The sequence below is a fragment of the Balaenoptera acutorostrata genome, chromosome 10, assembly GCF_949987535.1.
Source record: "Balaenoptera acutorostrata chromosome 10, mBalAcu1.1, whole genome shotgun sequence".
Lineage (NCBI taxonomy): Eukaryota > Metazoa > Chordata > Mammalia > Artiodactyla > Balaenopteridae > Balaenoptera > Balaenoptera acutorostrata.
This window is the reverse complement of record NC_080073.1, coordinates 52202854-52227665: the sequence shown is the minus strand read 5'-3', so window position 1 is coordinate 52227665 and position 24812 is coordinate 52202854. Positions and strand designations below refer to the sequence as shown.

The following is a 24812-nucleotide window of genomic DNA, read 5'->3' as shown; positions in this document are numbered from 1 at the left end:
AAGGCCAAACGCAGCTGGCCTGTTTTTGTACAACCAGGACCTAAGAATGGTTTTTACATTTTTCTAAAGGGTTGTAAACAAACAAAACAGAGTGACAGAGACCCTCTGGCCTACAAAGCCTTAAATATTTGCTATCTGGCCTTTTATAGAAAAGATTTGCCAGTCCCTGCTGTAAGGTAATAACCAATATGGATACTATACTCTGAAGTATCTTTTTTTAATCAACAATTTATTAAATTCTTTCAAGATTAAACCCAGAAAAAGTTTTTAAAATTTGAAATGAGAAATTTTATAGAAATTATTGCCAATTCTGAAAGCAGTCTCAGGTACCACCCTAATAAATTGTTCAAATTTCACTTATCCTGAAAATTTTCTATACTTCCAAGAAATGTCACCTACTCAAGGACATTCTGCTTTAGCATGAGACCCAAAGAAAATTATAAGCTATTTATAGCTACATAATAAACCATATCCTTTGTAATCTTTTACTAACTTAACACTGATCAAAGTTGAAATTTTCCCATTACCTCAAAGGGTCTATAAACTGACATTTTAATCTTTCAGTCAATATAGGAAATCTGTCTTCACCCCAAAACAGTTCTGATTTAGCAAATTATTTGTAAACTATGAATGTACCTCTCACTTAAGAATATGTAAAGTATACCTTTTGTTTCAAAACACATGTATACCATAGTGAAGTTTAAGAGGGCTCAGACCAATACCCTTTGTAAAGTAATAATTTAATACTAAAAAAGTTTTTATGCATAAAGAATTCACATTACTTTTATTTTTCAAATTACTCGTTAAATCCTGAAAGTTAACTTATTATAGATTATACATTTCATGTGAACACTTAAGATGGAAATAAAATTACCAGGTGGACCAGAAGACCCTCCTAGGAGAGTTTTAATGAGTTTTACTTTTTCAAGTCCTTTGGTTATCTGCTCCTTACTTCACAAAACATGAATGACCCAGATTTCAAGTTACAATGGGTTTCGGCCTTCATTCAGTGAGGGGAAACTCGGTCCTCACTTGGAATGGTGGTGCCACTGACAATCGCTTTAACAACTACAAACTTTGGTTTACACACTTACAAGAAAAGGATTGGTCTATTAGCTTTCTAGGGTCTCTTCAACCATCTCTAGACTCTTGATATTGTAACTAAGATTTTAAAAAACATTTACGACCCGCCTTATTTCAAATAGAATCTGCAGCAGCCTATGCCTCACATACAAATAGGGTACCAGAATACACACAGAAGAACACAAACAGACAATGAGAACCAGGGTGTAGAAAAAAAAGGGAAGCAAAGATTTTACCAGAAATTAGCCTCATCATATTCCAATACTATCAGCCTACATTATTTAATGCAAATATATATTTCTAAATTGTCAGACTACTGAGAGAAACCACATGTTTCTTCCATGCTATCTTCCTTCAAAGCTGAAGAAATCATTTCCTAAAGAAGTCTTTAGAAATACCTCTTGGTTTAAGCCATACAAAAAGCAAATACAGTAAGCATACTTCAATTTGGGTTTTTTTTTGGCCGCACCGCATGGCAGGTGGGATCTTAGTTCCCCTACCACTCCGCAGTGGAAGCGTGGAGTCTTAACCACTGGACCTCCAGGGAAGTCCCTCAAGCATACTTCACTTTGAAAGAAAAATGGAAAGCTGCCTCCAGAGCAAATTTTTATCAAGAAGTCACTTTTCCAATAATTTCAAATTTAGCGCCTCAAGTTTATTTTTTGAATTTGAGAGGACAAATGAAATAGACAAGAATCATGAGCCTTACTTCCCTGGAGCTCAGGAATGTCCCGCTTCCCCGATGCCTGAGGAAAGGAGGCCATTGCCCTTGCAGAGAGAAGAGGCTGGGCGGGCACTCCCCAGCTCCAGGGCCGGGCTGGGAAGCGTAAGGGCCATCAAAGGAGGACTGCAACAGCCTAAAGCCTTCTTCAGACCTGCTCCAGATCAAGGCAATCTTGGAGTTTTCCTAAATTTGTATTTCAAATAATGGGCCTTGAATTTGCAAGAGGCAAGTACTCTCCTGGCTCCTCTTGAGGACCCAATTAAGTACAAAAAACTAAATAAGCTCCTTAAAAATGGTATGTGCCTTCAAAGATACTAGAAAATTCAGATTAAATGACACATACCATATAACCAATAACCAAAAACAATCAATGGAAAAAGTCCCCATGGAAAGTGTTGTAAAAAGACACAGAATTACAAAGATGTCAGAAAATACCTTTAAGGACAAGGTAATGAAAAGGTTTAATATCAAGATTTTCCTTCTAGATCATAAACAAAAGTTCACTAGTTGGATTTTCCTTCTAGACCATAAACAAAAGTTCACTAGTTGGCTGAATCACTGAAACAAACAGAACTCGAGAAAAAAAAGTGAAAGCTCAGAATAACCCTCAGTAAGCAAAGCTCTCAGCAGCAAACCTTCATTTAACCATAATTGAGAAGAAACACTGAATCTGCCTCACCTGCCCTCTTCTGCCTTCACTGCAAGTCCAGGGTCTCAAGGAGCAGCATGGCCCTCGAGGCCCACACATGTTTTCACTGTGAATCAGTGCCTCTTGTACTGCCAACTGGGGTGACCTTATGACTTTCAGTAGCTCAATTTCCTCAACACTAAGACAGTTGTTCTAGAAAATAAGCCACCTCATCCAGAGCCCTCAAGTTGCACAGCTGCAGAGAGAGGAAGTGCCAAGTTCAGGCAGACCAGCACAGACCCAATCAGGGTCAGAGACTGGCGACCTGAGGTTTTCATCCATGTGCTTCCACACCCTAAGAAACATCTCTACTTTTCAGCTCAGAGTTTCCGTTTAAGATTTAAAAGCCAAATTATTTCAGGGAGTAGCCCCTACCATCCAAGGCCTGCTCTGACCCAGAAGTCGTTCTTCTTCAGGACTTTAATGCTCCCTGTCCTCCCCCAGAGCTGCAGTGAGGTATGAAAGCTACTGGGAAACTGGACAGCACGTCAAAGACATCAGTCATTACTTTAAAGAGTCTCTTCGCAAAATCTCATTTAATTCGCATTAAGGAAAAACTGCCAAACCACTGAATTTTACACTTTAATCGGGTGAACGTATACTAAGTAAACTATATTTCCATAAAACTGCTAAAAAAAAATACAGAGCTGCCAAACTGATAGCAAAAACCCAGTGTTCTTCAGGATAAAGGCGAGAGACTAAGCTCAGATCTGTTTCAACCTATCAAAATTAAACAAAATGAATGGTTGCGTGTACAGACATCTGAGACTAAACAAACTCTTGTTTGTGGTGCAATCAGTGCATCTTAAAGCCTTCTTCAAAAGGAAACAGCCTCTGAGGGTAGTCCCCCCAGTGAAAAACTTCACTTTGAGACAATTAAAAAACCCAAGTTAATGTGCTTTTCTCCCCTGTGGCTACTTTCACTTATGATATAATTACTTTTGGAATATCAAGCGATTAAAATTTGCAACCAATAAAGACTACAAGGTAGAACAGAGTAGGAACTGATGCCAAAACCCTGGAGAGTGTTTTCCCAACACGAGTCTTAGCATTTCGTACACTGTATTCCAGCTCTAAGTGGCTTGTAAATCACTTGCAAGGCAAGGAAGTCCCTTCCCCCAACTCAAGCCATCCTAACAGCGGGGCGTATTTTACAGCAAAAATGCAGCCCTCAGGGGCGGTCCCCGGGCCAAAGCCTGCGGGGCCGCTCTCCGTCGCCCGCCCCCGCCATGGGCAGAGGCCTGCGGGGCTCCATGGCGCGGTCAGAGGCCCAGGGTCGTGCAGGCCTTTCCCAAGGAGACAGAGGCTTCCGCCCGCCCGCCCGCGCGCCCGCGCCCGGGCACTGGTACCTCATGCTGTAGGCGCCGGCGCCCAGCTCCTGCCCGATGCCCGAGAGACTGGCGTCGAAGTCGTGCACCAGCCCGGACTCGATCACCTCGTCCATCTTGAGCACCCAGGCCATCTTCCGGCCTCGTCGCCGACCGGCGCGCAGCGCGGCCTCCGCGAGCGGGGCGAAGAGGCCGGAGCTCCGCGGGCGCGTCCTGGGGGAGGGCGCGGGTGAAGCCTCCGGCGGCACGGCGAGTGGTCACCAGCGGCAGCCCGGGCGGCGGCCGGGATGAGAACAGCCGGGGCCCCGCGGGCAGGGCACGGCGAACCCGGCGAGCAGCTGCAGCGGGAGCGGCCGGGCCGCGGGCAGCGCCTCCCTCCCGCGGACGCCGGCCCCGCGCCTCATGCCGCCGCCGCCCACCCCCTGCGCCGCTAGCGCTGCCGCCGCCGCCGCCCGCCCCGCCCCGAGGCCCCCGGCCGCATCCTCCCCGGGACCGCGCGGGGGCGGGAGCTCAGCCCGCCCGTCACCCGATCCCCGGCCCGCGGCCCGCCCGCCCCGGCTCTAGCGCCCCGCCGCCCCGGCCAACCCAGCCGACGCCGTCCCGCCGGCCCGGACGCTGGCTTCGCTACGCCTCCGGCTCCAGCTCACTCTCCGCTTCCGCCTCCTCCAGCCCCGCCCCGGCCGCGGCCCCGCCCCCGCGCTCGCACCGGGCCAAGCCCCCCCCCTCACGGCCCCGAGCTTCGCTGCACTCCCGACGCTTCACGTTGAAGCAACTATAAGGCAGTGCAGCGCGGCCCCGCCCACGCGGCAGGTTCCCAGCCGCTGCGGCCTGGCGGCCTCCCTACACACCAGCCCAGGAAGAGGCGGTGCTAAAGGGCCGCCAGTTTCCGCCCATCCAGAAAGGCTTGCTGATTGACAGGCGATCTGAACAATAACGGCAAGTGCTTGGTCGAGGCTCCCGTGGGTCTCTGTGCCCCTGTGCTAAACAACCAGTCAAGATCTTCTTCCTTTTGGGCGGGCTCGAGGAATGAATTTGCTGCCAAAAGAAAGAGTTCATTGGACCGCACTGGAGGAAGCCGCCCTAAACGCCACTTCTGGAGGTGTTTTGGTCCTGTGTGGTCTTTGTGGGTACTTTCTGGGTTTTGCCCACACTACAGATGGAGAGAGCGGTTGTGTTAGCCAATAGGCTCACACCCTGTCTGGAGGCTGAAAGGCCCATTGGGCAGAAAGTCTTGATTGACGTGAGTGCAAGCCAATCAACACTCCCGAGGAAGGGCTCCGGAAAGTTCCCTCAACTGCTAATTCCCGTGAGTAGTTTGGCGAGCTTGAACTAAAGGAGGGGTTGGGTCGCAGGAACAGATGGCAACTACGCTGTTGTTATTGTTCATGCTTCTGGGGTTCACTGGGCTTAGAGGATTCCCATCCAGGGTGTCTCCTATGAGTGCAGCTAAAGTCATATCAAGGGCTCCCATACTCATGTCTGATGCTTGATACTGGCTGTGGACCGGGACCTCAGTTGGGCCTGCTGGAATGCCTACACGTGGCCTTTCCGTGTGGTCTTGATTTCCTCACAGCGTGGCATACGGGTTCCAAAAGCTAGTGTCCCAAAAGACAGGAAGTAGCAGTCGCTGGGTTTTTAGGACAAAGTTTCTTTGCTTGACCAAACTTTAGTCAAGCTCCTGACCTCCTGTCCCATCTGTAAAGTTCAGGTTTAGCAAGAACCCCACTAAGTCATTCTAGGAACCCTCTAGTTCCGTATCTGATTAGGTTTCTTAGCCTCCATCATCACCTAGGTCAGAGGTCCCCAACCTCTGGGCCGAAGACCGGTACCTCTTAGGAACCAGGCCGCACAGCAGGAGGTGAGCAGCAGGCAAGCAAGCAAAGCGTCATCTGCTGCTCCCCATCGCTCGCATTACCGCCTGAACTTTCCCCCCCATTGCTTGCATTACTGCCTGAACCATCCCCCGGGCTGTGGAAAAATTGTCTTCCACGAAACCGGTCCCTGGGGCCCTGGTCAGGTTGCGGACCGCTGACCTAGGTAATATCTGATCACCCTGGCCTACCTTCAACAAGAATCCTGTTAGATAGGTTTAACCAGAAACCCCCTTACCTTTGATGTTTCCTCTTAGTGAATTTCCATCCGCTAACCCCTACCCTGCTCCTTGGCTCTAAATTCCCAATTACCATGCTGTATTTGAGGTTGAGCCCAGTCTCCCCCACTGCAAAATCCCATTGCAGTCGTCCCTGTACCAGTCACCGTCCTGAATAAAATCTGCTTACCATCTTTAACAGCTATCTTTTTTTTTTTTTTAAACTCGTAAGGCCTGGGACCAGAAACTGATACAGAATCTTTATTCTGCACTGTATTCTATTAGTCAAGCAGCCACAGAATCAGATTGATGGGAGGAGAGTTAAATAATTTGGGGCCCATGTTTTAAAACTTCCAGAATCCACCCTCTGGCCACAAATGTTTTACATTCTTTTTACATGCAGCATACACTCATCCCCTCCCCAGACCCCTGTAAAGTTCTCATTCCAATACAGCATTAAGGTCCAGAATCTCGTGAGATCCTGGAGCAAATGAGCCCTTGGATGCAGTTCCTTGGGTGTAACTCAAGTGGTTCCTCTCCATATGAAGGTCTGTGAATTAAAAAGACAGGAGATCTGCACTAACCACTACCACATACATCACGTGCAATGAGAGAGGTATGGGAAACTGTGCCTCTATAGGCATTTCCCTTCAAAGAGGAGAGCAATGAAAGGCACATAGTAGTCACTAGTCCACAGAAATTCCTGAAATCGAACTGGGTAAATGTTGCCGGTTCCTTGATTAGGACTCTGTCAACTTCCTGAGAGTACTCAGTGGCTCTTTTCTCCATCCACTGGGCTCTTGGCTCCACCCTCTGAGTTATCCTTCCAGTTCCATAAAAGGTACCCATGTTTACAGTTAAATCATTTTCTCAGCTGCTTCCTGTCCATAGTTGTGCAGGGGTCTAAAGACCTCTCTTCACGTTGTACTGTCACTGTCCCTTTCAGTCCAAGCTGATACAAAATCAATTTTAAACTTTGTGGGTCATGTGAATCAATTTATAATCTAGTCCAATAAGCAAAAACTTGACCAACACACAAGGCGGGGGGTGCAGCTTAACTGTATTGTTCTGGTTCAGAGTTTCTCATAAAGTCACAGTCATGATATCAGCTGGGGCTTCAGTTGTGAAGGCTTAATTGGGGCAGGAGGATCCACTTCCAAGCTCACTTGCATGACTGTTGGCCAGAAGCCTCAGTGCCTCAACATTTGGGACCACAAGCCTGCTTGAGTGTCCTCAGAACTTGGCACTGGGGACTTCCCTGGTGGCACAGAGGTTAAGAATCTGCCTGCCAATGCAGGGGACACGGGTTTGAGCCTTGGTCCAGGAAGATCCCACATGCCGCGGAGCAACTAAGCCTGTGCGCCACAACTACTGAGCCTGCGCTCTAGAGCCTGCGAGCCACAGCTACTGAGCCTGCTCACCTAGAGCCCGTGCTCTGCAATAAGAGAAGCTACGGCAATGAGAAGCCCGCACACCGCAACGAAGAGTAGCCCCCACTCGCCGCAACTAAAGATCCAACACAGCCAAAAAATAAAACAAAAAAAAACCCATGGCACTGGCACAGAGTAAGTAAACCATGAGAGAGGAAGGAAGCTGCAGTGCCTTTTATGACCTGGTCTCCAAAGTCACACACCATCCTTTTCACTTTATTTCTGTTCCATAGAAATAAGTCATTCAATCCAGCCCTCATTCAAAAAGATGAGTCCATCTTTTGAAGGGATGAATGTCAAGGAACTTGTGAACATATTTTTAACCAGAACAGCCACATTCATCATTATCACTTAATAGGTTTTTTGGTTGTTTTTTTTTTTTTTTTGGCTGCGCCACATGGCTTGTGGGATCTTAGTTCCCCGACCAGGGATTGAACCTGTGCCCTTTGCAGTGGAAGCACGGAGTCCTACCCACTGGACCGCTAGGGAATTTCCACTTAATAGGTTTTTGAAGGCACTAAAACAGCAGAATTAGATCAGAAAAAGAAATTTGAGGTATAGAAATGGAAAGAAGGAGGTTAAGATTATCACTGTTTGTAGACTATATGCTCATATATGTGGAAATCTCATGGGAAACAAGTAAAAATTTAATAACACAGTGGCATATGCCATGAATATTCATAAATCAATAGCTTTATATAAACAAACAAGTTTGAAAATATAATAGAAGGAAAGGATCAATTTTAATCTTTTTTTTTTTTTTTTTTTTTTTTGGCCGTGCTGCATGGCATGTGGGATCTTAGTTCCCCGACCAGGGATCGAACCCATGCACCTGCATTGGAAGTGTAGAGTCTTAACCACTGGACTGCCAGGGGAAGTCCCTACAATGTAATTTTAAAAGATAAAATACCTAGGAACTAACCTAATAAGTGTAAAGAACTATGTGAGCAAAATTTTTTAATTCTCAAAATAAACACAAGTGTACATTGAAAACAAAAAATACTACATCCAGGGACTTCCCTGGTGGTGCAGTGGTTAAGAATCTGCCTGCCAGTGCAGGGGACATGGGTTCGATCCCTGGTCCGGGAAGATCCCACATGCCGTGGAGCAGCTAAACCTGTGCGCCACAACTACTGAGCCTGCGCTATAGAGCCCACGAGCCACGACTGCTAAGCCCATGGGCCACAACTACTGAAGCCTTCATGCCCTAGAGCCTGTGTGCTGCAACTACTGAGCCCATACGCCGCAGCTACTGAAGCCCTCACACCTAGAGCCTGTGCTCCGCAACAAGAGAAGCCACCGCGGTGAGAAGCCTGTACACCACAATGAAGAGTAGCCCCTGATCACTACCACAACTAGAGAAAGCCTGCGCGCAGCAACGAAGACCCAACGCAGCCAAAAAAAAATACTACATTCAGTTTTATAATGGTAGTTCTCCTTAAGCTAACCAGTAAATTTAATATGATTCCAGTAAAAATAGTAACAGAATTTTTTAACTGGACAAGCTGATTCTAAGATTAATATGGAAAAATAAATGATCAAAAACAGTCCAAAAAATTTGAAAAAGTCAAAAGATATTAGGACATTATAAAACCTAAACATGTAAAGAGTGTGCATTGGTAAATGAATAGACAGATGAGCAAGGGAAGAGAAAGAAAAATCAATATGCATATGGAAATTTATGCAGTAAAATGTGGCATGTCAAATCGTGGAGGAAAATGGGATATTCAATAAGTGATTTGGGAATCAACATTAACCATCTGAAAGACATACCAGAATAAACTCCAAGTGACTTGAAGTTTTTTGTTTTTCCAAAAAGGTTTGAAAGGATAGAAGCAAAATCATAAAACACTAAAGAAAATATGAGAACATAATTTTAGAGGGGGAACGTAATTTCCTTCAGAGATGAAAAGGCTTTTTTAATTATGACACAAAATCTAGAAATCTTAAGAGGCTGATAACATTTGAAAACATAAAAATAGCACTTTTCTTCCTAGTAAACACCACCATAAGCAAAATGAAAAGAGAACAGAAAAAAACTATTTAGAACTTAGATCATGGACCAAAGTTTTATTTCCCTAATATATAAAGTTCCTATAAATAGATTAAACAAAGTACCGTGAAAACAGTGTTTGTACACTTCAACTCCAAAAAATACACAAATTGGAGCACATCTTTGAGATAAACCCACACAGAAACTTTCATTGAAAAGAGCAACTAAATTGAGGGGCTACCTCTTGCAGGACAACCTGAAACCTCACCGCTAGAATGTTATGTTGCCAGTAATGGTGAAGATTAGCCACATCTGAAGAACACTGTGTTCTTGCTGTTCTGCAAAACTGTGAGAGCAGCTCTTACAGCTCTCAACAGAAAAGCTGCTATTGCCATGGTCAGTGATCCCATACCTACTGTTTCCTCTCAGATGTGACCCTGGAGATCAGCCAATGAACGACTGTTCTTCTTACAGAGACTTCATCCACTCAGTACTTAGTAACAGCTAATGACGAGGAAGACAGCTGGTAAACAGGAAGGATGAGCTCCTGATGGAGAAAATCGGGTCTGAGAAATGTTCACATTTGAGCGCCGGATTAAAAAGTGCTACCTCCTTGGACTTCTGCACAGCAAGAAGTCCTCGAGAAGAATCAATGATAAATAGCATGATTTTCAAATGCTGACAAGTTAGCAAAGACGGTTTCTGTGTGATGGTTCTTGGGCTTTGCTTAACCATTTCAAAATATGCATCCTTTCAGATTCTTTGTTAAGAGGTTCATGGTGCTAGTATCTATTGTGTTCCCTCAAAATTCAAGGTGATGGGAGGTGATTAGATCATGAGGGCAGAGCCCTGGTGAATGGGATAAGTGCTCTCATAAAAAGAGACTCCACAGAGTTCTCTAGCCCCTTGTGCCATGTGAGGACACAATGAGAAGTCTGCAGCCCAGAAGAGAGCCCTCTCCTATCTATGCTGGCCCCCTGATCTCAGACTTCCGGCCTCCAGAATTTTGAGAAATAAATTCCGTTGTTTATAAGCCACCCTGTCTGTGGTATTTTGTTATAGCAGCCTGAAGAGATTAAGACAGTGGGGTGCTGTGTGTACCTTTGGGACACACTGAGGTTTTGGAAAAGCCAGTGCGAAGTACCCAGTGAGCTGGAGTGTCAGTTAGGTTTTGCTGTGCAACCAGCCATTTCAGAAGTTAGTGACTTAAAACAACCAGCCTTTACTTAGCTCATGCTTCTGTAGGTCAGAAATTTAGCTGGGCTCAGTTGGGCAGCTATTGTGAGCTCAGTGAGGCTTCCTCATGTTGCTGCAATGAGCTGTGGGATGGCCTTGCTGATCTTGGCCGGCTCTCGCCGACATCTGGGGTTTGTCTGCATGGTATGGCCTCCCATCCTCCTGCAGACTAGCCCTGCCTTATGCTCATGACGGTTGAATGGGTTACAAGAGACAACAGGACAGTGTAAGGCCTTCATTGGCCCAGAACGGGAGCACCGTCACTTCTGCTGAAATCTCTTGGCCAAAGCAAGTCATAAGACCAGCCCACGCCCAAGGGATGGGGAAACAGACTCTGCCTCTTAACATGAGGAGATGCAAAATCACAACAGTTATGAGGTTATAAATGCTGACAGGGAGCAAAGATGATTTTTGTTTGCTGGTTCTTAAAATGCTTCAACATAATAAAATGCATGTTTTTTCAGATTCTCTGCTAAGAGAAATAGGGGCGGGATTGGGAAATTGTGGCCATTTTTGTAAAAAAACATGCCATAACCAGTTAGGTAGGAAAATGTTTGAAATACTGCAAGTCAGCTGGATATAAAACTAGCAGAATTTGTTCCTGGAACAGTTAACAAATATGCTTATTCTGAGGTTGATGGATAACACCATCATTAGGTGGGATTTGATCAAAGTCCCTTTGCCTTTAAAATGAGAATGTACCTTCCTGGTTCTGTATGTGCATAGGAAGAATGCCCCTCAACCAGATTTTGAGAACTGGGACCATGTCACAAAGAATATGAACATCATGTGGAATACGTAACCACAAGTAAGGGCCAGGTACTCTTTTCAATGTGAGACACTGGTTAGACTCCGTAGCTAGCTCTGGATTTGAATTCCAGCTCTGCCAATTATTACTGTGTGATCTAGGGCTAGTTACATAACCTCCCTTTACCTCAGCTTCCTCATCTGTAAGATGGAGATAATAGTATATCTCCCTCATGGAGTTGTTATGAGGATTAAATAAATTAATACATTGATTGAGCTTGAAACTCTGCCCGGTTCCCAGTAATCTCTGAAGAGCTTTTAGTCTTGGACCTATCCCATCAACAAGAATGACCTGACTACTATAGCCTGGATAAGCAGGCAACTCAAGCATAGACATCGCTCATGGTGTCTTTGACTATGTCATAAAAACCAACAAAGGATGAAATGCTATTTGACTGTATGTGAATGTGAACAGTCTTCAGTTTATCGTCGTTTCACTGAGGCACCCCAGCCACTTGGCAGTTGCTTGAATATTTTACTCAGTTATGACTGACTGAAAAAGTTTGACTCTGGAGAATTGTGGAACTGGTAATTCATATGCTTCCAAATGCCCTTCATCTTAAGGAAAACAGAACAGGTAATTTTTTTCTCTCCTAGGCAAATTTAATGTAATATTATGCTTCTCCAAAAACTCAAGCCTTTCATATTTTTTTCTCCAACTATGTATTTTAAAATTTAAAAAACTTACAGAAAAGCTGAAAGAACAGAAAAATGATCACCTGTATATTCTTTAGTCATATATTTGACTCTTGTTAATATTTTGTTTTTTTCTCTCTTTACCTACTTATTATTGCTTAACCATGTGAAATTAAGTTGCATATTTCTTGACAATGACACTTAAGTTGCAGTATTTCATATGTAAATACTTCAAAATGTATTCTAAGAGCAAAGAAATTCTCCAACAGAATTGTAATATCATTCACATCCAAAAAATTTTAAACTTCAATTGAGTTATTTAATTTCTATTATTATATATCATTAAATATATCTATTAACATTCATTTCCAAATCTTTCCATTTGTTCCTAAATTGTTTATTATAGTTTTTTCTTTAATCCAGAATTCAATTAAGGCTCACAATTACATTTGTTTTTTCAGTCTCTTTAGTCTCCTTCAAAGCAGTTTTCCCCACTGCCCACCTGTGATTTTTAAAAAAATTTTATTGGAGTATAGTTGCTTTACAATGTTGTGTTAGTTTCTGTTGTACAGCAAAGTGAATCAGCTATACATATACATATATCCCCTCCTTTTGGATTTCCTTCCCATTTAGGTCACCACAGAGCACTGAGTAGAGTTCCTTGTGCTATACAGTAGGTCCTCATTAGTTATCTGTCTTATACATAGTAGTGTATATATGTCAATCCCAATCTCCCAATTCCTCCCACCCCCCCTTTCCCCCATCGGTGTCCGTATGTTTGTTCTCTACGTCTATGCCTCTATGTTTTTTCTTTTTTTAAAAAAATAAATTTATTTATTTTATTTTTGGCTGCGTTGGGTCTTTGTTGCTGCGCATAGGCTTTCTCTAGTTGTGGCGAGCAGGGGCTACCCTTCATTGCAGTGCATGGGCTTCTCATTGTGGTGGCTTCTCTTGTTGCAGAGCATGGGCTCTAGGTGCATGGGCTTCAGTAGTTGTGGCACGAGGGCTCAGTAGTTGTGGCTCGTGGGTTCTAGAGCGCAGGCTCAGTAGTTGTGGTACATGGGCTTAGTTGCTCCGCAGCATGTGGGATCTTCCCAGGCCAGGGCTTGAACCCGTGTCCCCTGCATTGGCAGGCGGATTCTTAACCACTGTGCCACCAGGGAAGTCCTATTTTTTTTAAATAGACTTATTTTTTATAACTGTTTTTTAGATTAATAGAAATATTGAGATGATAGTACAGAGAGTTCTCATATAACCTACACCCAATTTCCTTTTTATTAACATTTTTTATTAGTATGTTCCATTTGCAATTAATGATCCGGTACTGATTTATTACTATTATCATTTTCATTAAAGTTCATAGTGTGCTCAGATTTCCTTAATTTTTACCTAATGTCTTTTTCTGTGCCAGGATCCCATCCATGATGCCGCATTACATTTAGTTTTCACATCTCTTTTGGTTCCTCTGGGCTGTGACAGGTTCTCCGACTATCCTTGTTTTTGATGACCTTCACAGTTTTGAGGAATACTGGTCAAGTATTTTTTAGACTGCCCCTTTATTGGATTTGTCTGATTTTCTCCACATGATTGGACTAATGTTACAGGTTTTGAAGAGGAAAACCACAGGGGTAAAGTGCCACTCCATCACATATATGAAGGGTCTACAGTATCAGCATGATTTATCAATGTTGATAGTCGACCTTGATAACTTGGCTGAGGTCGTGTTTGTCAGGTTTCTCCACTTTTATTTCTGATATTGGTAGTTTTTGTCTTCTCTCTCTTTTTTTCCTTGGTTAGCTTGGCTAGAGGTTTGACCTTTTCAAAGAGCCAACTTTTGGATTTTTAAAAATTTTCTCTGTTTTCCTGTTTTCAGTTTCATTGATTTCTTTATGACTCTACTATTGTCTTGCTTTATATATTGTTCTCAAGAAGACTAATGCCCTCCTGCTTTTCTTTTATCTATAAATCATTGATCTGTTTGCTTTCAGGCCCCGAGGAGTTTTCCCCATTACTTTTATTTTTATTTTTATTTGTATTATTATTACTTGGCTGTACTGGGTCTTTGTTGCCGCGCATGGGCTTTCTCTAGTTGCAGCGAGTGGGGGCTACTCTTCGTTATGGTGCGTGGGCTTCTCATTGTGGTGGCTTCTCTTGTTGCAGAGCACAGGCTCTAGGTGCATGGGCTTCAGTAGTTGTGGCGCACAGGCTCTAGAGCACAGGCTCGGTAGTTGTGGCACACGGGCTTAGTTGCTCTGCGGCATATGGTATCTTCCTAGACCAGGGATCGAACCCATGTCCCCTGCATTGGCAGGTGGATTCTTAACCACTGCACCACCAGGGAAGTCCTCCCCCATTACTTTTAAAGTCTAATAGTTTTACTAGGACATGTCTAAGAATTGATCATTTCAGAATAATTTTTTCAGGAACAGGGTGGGCCTTTTCAATATGTTGATTCAGATCTTTTTTTCTTTCTGGAAGATATTTTTGGGTTTTGGTTTTAAATATTTATTCTATTTGCTTGTTTTGTTTTCTTTTTTAGAAGCTCCAATTGTATGGATGTTAGATCATCTTTGCCTATCTTCTATCACTATGACTTTTTCTCTGATCATTTTTACCTCTGTCCTTATTTCAGTTCATTCTTTTGGTTGTCTTTATTTATCTCCTCAATATCTCTCATTATGTTTTTCAGTCAAATCTCCTTCCTTGGAAATTTTAATTTAGTCTTCTTTTCTGAGTTGCTTTGAAATTTTTATTAAATTTCTCTTGTATGTTCTGTCAACCCTTTTCATACCTTCCTGTTTTACATCCATTTGTATTCTGAGTTTTTACATTTTTGACTTTAGGTGTTCTTTATATCTGTAAATTCTTCTCTTATTTTTAGTGAAAAAAAAGATTCATTTGGGAGTATTGTGAATAGTCTAATGGGAATTGAAAAGCTCATAAAAGCTTTTAAAAGGATACATAAACCTATAAAGTCACAACAGTATTCCTTTGCCTCAACCTTTGTAATATACTAAACACAGGTAGCATGTTTCAGGCATGGGCATCACTAGATGCAGCCCCAGGTTCTCACTGAGTGAATAAGTAAGAGCTGAAGGTATAGATCCTCTTTCTTTATCTATTTACGTTCATGCTTCAGATAACAAAAACCTTAAACTTAAGGCTCTCGTGATACTATGGTGATGAGCTGATGAAAGTGGTTCTTAAGAAGTTCAAGACTCCCATTTTGAAGCAGGAAAGATGACCTTGGAAAATTGTTCATTATATTCAGGAACAACAACATTCCTTTTCTCTCAACATAGCTACTATTAGATTCACATAGCTGCTGTGACAAATTACCACAAACCAGGTGGCTTAAAATAACACAAATGTATTCTCTTAAATTCTGGGGCCCAGAAGTCTGAAATCATTGTCCCTGGGTTAAATTTAGCTCCTGTTTCAGATGGCTCTTTGCTGAAGCAAAGCAATACCACCATAGTTGTACAGGCAGTTACTGACCTGCAAATTCCTCTTTCTGTTTCCCAATCACCAGAATACCAGAAGCAGTTTGCTTTCATCTGGCAGGGACAACAGTATATGTCCACTTTTCTTAGAGGTACATCAACTCTTGGGTTCAGTGTCCCTGTTTAGTTTGCAGGAACTATGATCACTCCATCATTCAACAGGTCTACATTTATTTACAACAGTGATGAAGTCATCCTGGTTAAAACAGCAAGCAGGTGCCTTGTAGACAAATGTTTGGCAAAGCATGGTTGATAAATATCCATAAAAAGCAGGTTAAATGTGCAGTATTATTAGATTAAGTAGCACTCAACTCTTGTAATTTACAAGAGATTGCGACTCTGGAAAGCAGTGTATAAGCTGCAGCTTCTCAGGTAATCCATGATGAACTCAGCTCATGGGCAATTAGATCTTCAAGCAAAGATATAATTATTTTCAACTCAGGGTTTCACAAGGAGTCACACATTGTGGAGATATTTTCCATACATCTCCTTGGACTGGGGGTATATTTTTGGAAAGATACTTTTATGTTAGAAGGATTGCAGAACAGAATCTCAGTATTTAAGTGTCCCAGAACTGGGCAGCTAGGCACTGATAGGCACAGATATGAAAGAAAAATCTCAGACAAGTTAGATTATGAGCACTTGTCATAATCTTATCTCGCATTTGATATCAAGGGAATCAGAAAAAAACCCTGGCTTCTCAGACATTCTTAAAGGGGGATTCTCTTGGAATAAAGAAGAATTTTATAGAGGGACGGCAAGCTGTTGCGCTATTTTTAGTCACATTGTAGCCTTTTAATAAATTGGCAAGTTAAATTTGAGTCATCATGACCTAGGGCCATTTTCCAGAAATATTGAATAATGTAGTGCTGCCTGTCTTGAATGTGGGGTATTTTTCCTTCTCTGTTCTTCCTTTTAGCCAAAACACTCTATAGGGCTGTCTTGGCCACGTGAAAATTACCCTTATGGATTTTTTGTGCTAGGATAATTAATTGAGATTGTTGATGGGTCAGTTTTGTTTGTTTTGCTTTTGCTTTTGCTTTTTACAATTTCATAGGATGTGGGTATCAGAAAAAGGCTAATTAACAATAATTATTAACACAGCTATATTGTAATATTTTTGCTTCTAGTACCCTGATGAGAGATAGGTAATTCACCACTACCCATGAGTGTGTGTGTGCATATAAAATTATATATAACATATACACATACACAATGTGCATGTGTATATGTGTATATATATGTATATACATATATATGTGTGCGTGTGTGTGTGTGTATATATATATATATATATATATATATATATATATATATATATATATTCATTCTAATCTCAGGCCACTTCTTTCCCCACAAAGTGGATGAGTCTGAAGCTCTCCCCCACAGGGAGGATTTCCTTTCACTACTACCTTTCAAGGCCGCTCCTGAGTGAGTGCCATGTGCACCACATACTAAGATGAACCATCCATACACTAAACCCAGGCATTTCCCTGTTCCTACAGCAGGATGCACAGGACCTCAGCATGGCTGAAGGCATGTGCTGACCAGAAAGGGGCTGACAGCTGGGGACTGTGTGCTGACCACACTCCCTGCCTTGGAACAGTAAGTCCTTCCATCTTCTTTCATCCTAACTTCTCTCCTATTTAAAACAAAAGCTGCAATGAAAACTGGAGTAGAGATATTGGGAAAGAAAGAGGAGAAGAAGAATCTAAATGCTAAAAAACTGTATTATTCTATTTTACTAGTATATGTTTTTCTGTATCTATGAATACTTTCTTTAATATGTGCTGTATGCTTTCTTTCCAGAAAAGCATGGACAAATGAAATACTCAAAATAAGTTGCCTTACCTAAAGTGCTAACCACAAAAGTAAATACAGGGACTTCCCTAGTGGTCCAGTGGTTAAGAATCCGCCTTCCAATGCAGGGGACTCAGGTTCAATCCCTGGTCGGGGAACTAACAGCCCACATGCCATGAGGCAACTAAGCCCACATGCTGTAATTACTGAGCCCATGCGCTCTGGAGCCCATGCGCTGCAACGAAGATCCCATGTGCCGCAACTAAGATCCCGTGTGCCGCAACTAAGACCCTCTGCAGCCAAATTAATTAATTAATTAATTAATTAATTAAAAAGAAAAAGTAGGGGTTTCCCTGGTGGTGCAGTGGTTAAGAATCCGCCTACCAATGCAGGGGACACGGATTCGAGCCCTGGTCCAGGAAGATCCCACATGCCGTGGAGCAACTGAGCCCGTGCGCCACAACTACTGAGCCTGTGCTCTAGAGCCCGTGAGCCACAACTGCTGGGCCCTTGCCACAACTACTGAAGCCTGCGCGCCACAACTACTGAAGCCCGCGCGCCACAACTACTGAAGCCCGCGCGCCTAGAGCTTGTGCTCTGCAACAAGAGAAGCCACCGCTTGCTGCAACTAGAGAAAGCCCGTGCACAGGAACAAAGACCCAATGCAGCTAAAAATAAAAAATAAATTAATTAATTAAAAAGAAAAAGTAAATAGGGCTACGGAACTGCAAGTAAAATAAATTCATTTGGTAAAGTAAACAGAATTTTTACCTGAATGATAGGTAACGAAAGACTAGAACCACCCTTTGTTCTTACTCATCCCCTTACTTGGAGTGCTTGTCTCCTCTTCTTGAGCATAGCTACTGCCTTAGTTTTGTGTGGTCATGTGACTGAGTTCTGACCAGTGGAATATGGGCAGGAGTGACCTGAGTTACTTCCAGCCCTGGCTATTTCAAAACTCTCATGAGATTCTTTACATTCTCCTGTTTAGGGTAACATATTCTGGTTTCCTTTAACATCCAGACCTGATGGAAAGAATTTCACATCACTGGAGATCTGGACTTTGAGTGGGGTGTATTGACTGGGACTTGGGGTTACACCCCTTGCAGAAAGAGTTGACTATGTTCTATGTACCGGATAAAGGTATACACAGACATTTGGTCATGTGAAAGGTGGATTGTAACAGATTGGCTATGTTACTAAACCAATTTCCTTTTGTTTAGGCACATAAAGTACAGTTCCCAGTCTCTCCTGGAATGCTAGACGTGGCCTTGTAATTACCTAAGTTCTAGCCAACGGCACACAGGTGGAGGTATCCTCTGCCTCCTCCATGCTCAGTCATTTAAATTCTCCTTTGTGATCATCTATGCTCTTTCTTCCTGTATCATCAAGTCAGATTCAAAGTATTCAGCAGAGGACTGTGAGGCCTAGGGGATGGTGGAGGCACTCACTGGGCCACAGGAGCTAGATCCCTGAATGTTTCTGTGCCGCAGAGCCCCTAGACAACGTGCAGTACGTGGTACCATAAGTGAAAGAAATGTTTGTTTTATAAAGCCATTGTAATTTTGGAGATGTCTGCTAAAGCAGATAACTTGTCTGTACAACCACAGGTCTAGCTCCCTGTATTAGTTTCCTACTGCACTGTAACAAATTACTGGGTGGTTAAAACAACACAAATTTATTATCTCACAGCTCTGGAGGTCAGAAATCTGAAATCAGTATCACTGGACTAAAGTTAAGGGGTTGGCAGGGCTGTGTTTCTTCTGGATGTTCTAGGGGAGAGTCTGTTGCCTTGCCTTTTGCAGCTTCTGGAGGCTGCCTGCATTCCTTGGCTCCTCATCACTCCAACCTCTGGCCATCGCATCTCCTTCACTTACTCTGACTCTCCTTCCTTCTTTCACTTGTAATGATTACATTGGGCCCACCTGGATAATCCAGGATACTCTCTCCATTTCAAGGTCTTTAAATTAATCACATCTGCAAAGTCCCTTTTGTCATGTAAAGTAACATATTCACAGTTTCCCAGAACTAGGATATGGACATCTTGGGAGCCATTATTCTGCTACTGATGAAATAAATTATTTTAAGATGGGACAAGAAATTTTAAACATAAAATTCCCTCTCTGCCCATTTGAGCCACTACCCTCTCCCCTTTAGTGTGCATTGTGCATCTGCATTACACATTAAATAGATCCCCTTAAAAAACACAGAAATGCCACCAAAAAAAAAAAAGAAAAAGCTATTTCCTTCTGGTGCCAGCAAGGTAACTTCTTAGGAGACAACATTCCTTTCTCAATCCTGTAAAGGGTAACAATAACCCACTATTAGTCTTGTTGGACTATGTAAACTGTCAGTATGTTATTTGATGTACAACCCTTTGTCTCAAAAACTTATATAACTGTGCTTTGACCTCTAGTGAGTGGAACAGTCCTCAGAGCTTTCTGAAAGTCTGTCTCCTGGGTTATAATCCTCAGGTTGGCTCGAATTAAACTTTCCACTTCCTTCTTAGAGTGGCTCTTCATTGATTTTTACACTGACACTTCATACTTCACTTCCTTCATCTCTTTGCTCAGTATTCTGCTCTGTTAGGTCTTCACTGCCAGTCTTTGTAAGACTCCATCACATCCTCACATTTTTTCATCCCCCCTCCCTGATTTTTTTCCTTAGTCTTCATCACTCTCAAGTATGCTATATTTTTCTTACTTATCTTTTCAACTAGAATGTAAGTTTCATGAGGGAAGAAATTTTTTCCAGTTTTGCAGTGTGATATTCCTAATGCCTAGAACAATGCCTGACATTTGAATAGGTGCCCAAGTACTTGTTGAATAAATGACTTTTTAAAAAATGGAATGGAATTACATATGTTTTGTAGTATTTATTGCTCAGACAATAAATTTGATTGGTAACTTGAATCAGCCTACTTGATACTTCACCATGATACAACGTACATTTCATTGTTAGAGGCTGTGTGATCATAGGATGCAGTACTAGGATTCCCAGGGTTGTAGTTAATAAATTTGTGCATAGATTTCCTATGAGAATGTGTAATGTAAAAAAAAAAAAAAGCTGCTAACTGGAAAGATTCAAAGTGGAGTCCATAAACTGCTTGACAATTGCTAAAATAAAAGGATTCTAAAATCAAAGAACCATGCAATATAAATTACATTAGTGCTGTTTATTATAAATACCTCTAGATCACTGCTTCTCATACATGAGCATGCATATGAACCACAAACCATAACATACATATGAGTTACCTGGGAGCTTGTTAAAAATGCAGATTCTGGGCTTCCCTGGTGGCGCAGTGGTTGAGAATCTGCCTGCCAACGCAGGGGACACGGGTTCGAGCCCTGGTCTGGGAAGATCCCACATGCTGCGGAGCAACTAGGCCCGTGAGCCACAACTACTGAGCCTGCGCGTCTGGAGCCTGTGCTCCGCAACAAGAGAGGCCGTGATAGTGAGAGGCCCGCGCACCGCGATGAAGAGTGGCCCCCGCTTGCCACAACTAGAGAAAGCCCTTGCACAGAAACGAAGACCCAACGCAGCCAAAAATTAAAAAAAAAAAATAATAATAATAATAAATAAAAAATTAAAAAAAAATGCAGATTCTGAGGTGAGGCCTGGGATTCTGCACTGATGAATTTCTGAGTGATGCGGATACTGCTGGTCTGTGGAATAGCAAAATCTTACGTGATATTAAAATCAGAAATTTCAAAGGTAATACTTCTTCTTTTGCAGGAAAGGTGTTAAAAACCAAGGTCTGGGGACTTCCCTGGTGGCACAGTGGTTAAGAATCCACCTGCCATTGCAGGGGACATGGGTTCGAGCTCTGGTCTGGGAAGATCCTACATGCCGAGGAGCAACTAAGCCCGTGCACCACAACCACTGAGCCTGTGCTCTAAAGCCCACGAGCCGCAACTGCTGAGCCTGCGTACACAACTACTGAAGCCCACGTGCCTAGAGCCCGTGCTCAGCAACAAAAGAAGTGACCGCAATGAGAAGCCCACTCACCGCAACAAAGAGTAGCCCCTGCTTGCCGCAACTAGAGAAAGCCCCGCATGCAGCAACGAAGACCCAAAGCAGCCAAAAATAAATAAATAAATAACCAAGGTCTGGGGACCTAAAGCGAGCATCAATCTTCCCCAATCATCACTGATGTGGTAAGGGATTTTCTGAACTGAGATACCACTTTTTTTTTTTTGACCAAACATCATACACCAAAGACTGGTGTTTGTAATGTATAAATACTGGTTTGAATACGGAGGCAGGAAAAAAGGCAGATTGGGCCAAGGAAGCAGAGGAAAAGACCAGAAGTCTTAGTTACACTTCTGTAGGGATAAGACTTTAATAAAACAAATATATATGAAGTCATACAAATGAAGTCATACCCCACATCTCAAATAGTCTTTTTCCTCTCTTCCTCAGTTCCTCCTGTCTCTATATCCCAGATTTGCAATCTTGAATGTACTCTTTTTTCCCCCAAACTTTGAAATCATATATCATGTACACGTTAGTTTTTTTTTTTTTGGTGGTGGTTTTGCACCATGAACAATACACATCTGGAAGTGCTGGTGTAATTCATTTACTTTTTAAGAAAATCAAAGTGGTAAAAGTACATAGCTTAAAACATCCATCAGTAACAAAGCACAGTCCCCTGCCCCAACCTCCCTTCTCATGACGTTGCTAGTTTCCAAAGCAGCCACTTTCAACCTTTAGCTATATCTCCTGATACTGTATGTGGTTTTAGACACTATCTATTCACTTTCTTCAAGGGAAGGTAAGGATTGGGTAATCTATATACCTCCTACCCAATCAGAGCTAAAGCAGCTTTTTGGTGAAGTCAACTTTCATTAATACCATCATTATGTGTAAATACTCACAAATAAGGATATAGTATATTATGATACATACTTTGCTTTTCATTTGCTTGTCGAATTACCTACATTCACTCCCAAAGTCTGAGAAAACCCCTTCTCAATACATTGGCTCATCATGAACCCCCCTCTTTCTTTTCCCTCTTTCCCTCTTTCCCTCTTCTTCTTGGAGACATTCCCTTACTATACCTGTATTCCAGTCTGGGCTGACTACCCCTCCTTAGGGCTATTGTATGGTGTCTTCCTGAGACGTCTCTTGCCAACCAGGCTTGAAGACAGGCAAGCAAAGGAAGGAAGCACAGTTAGAAAGGATGATGAAATAAGTATTAGTCTCAGCGAGATGTTAGGGCTGGAGCTTAGCTGCCCTGCCTAGCCACACTTCGGGTTATCAGGCATCTCCAAGACAAATGTTGTTTGGGTTGAATTATAAGGCCTCGTTTTATCAACGCTTCCAGGACAATAGAGGATATGGAAATTGCATCCTCTTCTTTAACAACTATGGATATTATTTTTACTTATTCTGAGTACTTCTGTACTTCCCTAGGTGAGATGTGTGCATTTTTAGAAACTCACTATTCTTATGCACCAGTTTTTCAAAATACCTAAAGAGCAGTTTTTTTTTTAATTTTTGAATTTTATTTATTTATTTATTTATACAGCAGCTAAAGAGCAGTTTTGAAATGCCATAGGTGGTGGTGGTTTTTTTTTTTTTTTTAGATCTTAAAGGCACCACTATTCACAAAGTTGGGAGGGGACCTAAAAAATGTTCATGTACTAGAGCATTTATAGCACAGAGATTAAGTTTTCTATCTCTGGCCTCAGTCTGGGTTTAAAACACAGCTTATGAGCTACATGACTTGGGCAAATCAATTAACTTCTCTAAGTCTTAGTCTCTCTTCTGTAAACTGGAGATGATGATGATAATAATAATACTTGCCTTGTAGGATTAGAATGAAAAGTTAATGCATCTAAAGTACTCAGCACAAAACCTGACACATAGGAAAGAACAATTAGTATACAGTATTTATTACATATTTTCATGCTAAAATATAAAGCAGCAACAAAAGTCAGAATGTAAAGACACATAGAACAATTTTATTGTTTTTAGGAGACTTGGATATTCTAAAGACTCACTGAATTAATTTATTCATGTATTCATTTATAAAACAAGTATTAAGACTTGCTATGTTCAAGTATTGTGGACAGTGCTAGAAACACATAAATGGTTTAAAAAAAAAAAAAGGCCTGTGCAGCATTACAACAGCCAAGAGTTGGAAGCAACACAAATTTCCAAAATAGATGAATGGGTAAAGAAATGTAGTATATACACACACTGGAATATTATGCAGCCTTAAAAAAGAAGGCAATCCTGGCACATGCCACAACACGGATGAACCTTGAGGACATTATGCTAAGTGAAATAAGCCAGTCACAAAAGGACAAATATTGTATGATTCCACTCCTATGAAGTATCTAAAGTAGTTAGAATCATAAAAACAAAAAGTAGACGGATGGGTGCCAAGCGCTAGAGAAAGGGTAATTAGTGTTTAATGGGAGTAGAATTTCAGTTTTGCAAGATGAAAAAGTTCTAGAGGTCTGTTGTACAACAATGTGAATGTGCTTAACACTACTGAACTGTACACTTAAAAATGGCTACAGTGGTTAAGTTAATGTTACATGGTTTTTTACCACAATCAAAAAAAATTATTTTAAAGCCCCGCAATTAGCAAATGAAATGCTGGGTCTTTGATGGCTGGGTGGAGCAGCTCAGGTCCAAGGATGGTGAAATGACTGAGCACAAAGGAAGACAGCAGCAGCCCTGGGAGTCAGCTGGATGGCTGTACCCCGTCTAAGACTGCAGCTCTAAAGGCCCTCACATGTGGAGTGTCAGGCTATGCCCAAGAAACAGGCATTATTTCATTTAGTCCCATAATATTCTTATGTGATAAGTGCTATTGTTTTTGCTGCTCTGTAGATGAGGAATTGAAGCTTTGAGAGATTAACTTGTCCAAGTGGTGGAAATAGTGACTTTGCACTTGAGCAGCTTCACTGCATAATCCATTCTCTGCTACTATCCTCTCTTGGGAAGGTGAGGAAATCTAGGACAGATGCCAACTAGTTGATACAACAGCAGAAGGCAAGGGTGGTGACAGGAGGCAGAAGGTGGCAGATCTACCTATGGTATGAACCTTAAAGGAGGCAGGACTTAGACAAAGTGGGTCTGATTCCATATGCCAAATTTAGAAAAACCCATCAGTGGTGAAGTCAGAATCACTGAAATCAGTGAATGAACAAAATGAGCAGAGTGCAAGAGAGGAAGCCATGATTGAAATTTTGCAATCTTTGTGGGCAACACATCTCAACACAGCAACTTTTACAAGAGTTGCTTTGGGACTTCCCCGGTGGTCCAGTGGTTAAGAATCCGCCTTCCAATGCAGGGGACGTGGGTTCAATCCCTGGTCGGAGTTCTAAGATCCCACATGCTGTGGAGCAACTAAGCCTGCACGCCACAACTACTGAGCTCGCACGCCACCGCTAGAGAGAGAAAACCGCATGCCACAACTAGAGAGGAGCCCGCGCACCACAGTGAAAGATACCGCGTGCTGCAACTAAGACCCGAC

General features: G+C 42.4%; 1 protein-coding gene and 1 long non-coding RNA gene across 3 annotated transcripts in view; one reads left to right on the top strand and one right to left on the bottom strand.

The window, feature by feature from the left end:
• Positions 1-4502, bottom strand: part of UBP1 (upstream binding protein 1) — a 67920-nt gene extending 63418 nt beyond the window's left edge. Inside the window, exons 1-2 of one of the 2 annotated variants that reach the window (XM_057554519.1) lie at positions 4409-4502; positions 3845-4036 (exon numbers count right to left, since the gene is read on the bottom strand). In XM_057554519.1, coding sequence (XP_057410502.1) covers positions 3845-3957 — 113 coding nt within the window. In that variant the 5' untranslated portion in view covers positions 3958-4036; positions 4409-4502. The other variant, XM_057554520.1, reaches the window with a different exon arrangement.
• Positions 4480-17846, top strand: LOC130709031 (uncharacterized). Its single transcript, XR_009009448.1, has 3 exons — positions 4480-5129; positions 17023-17122; positions 17327-17846. It is a non-coding gene; the product is annotated as an uncharacterized LOC130709031 (long non-coding RNA).
• Positions 17847-24812: the final 6966 nt, after the last annotated feature.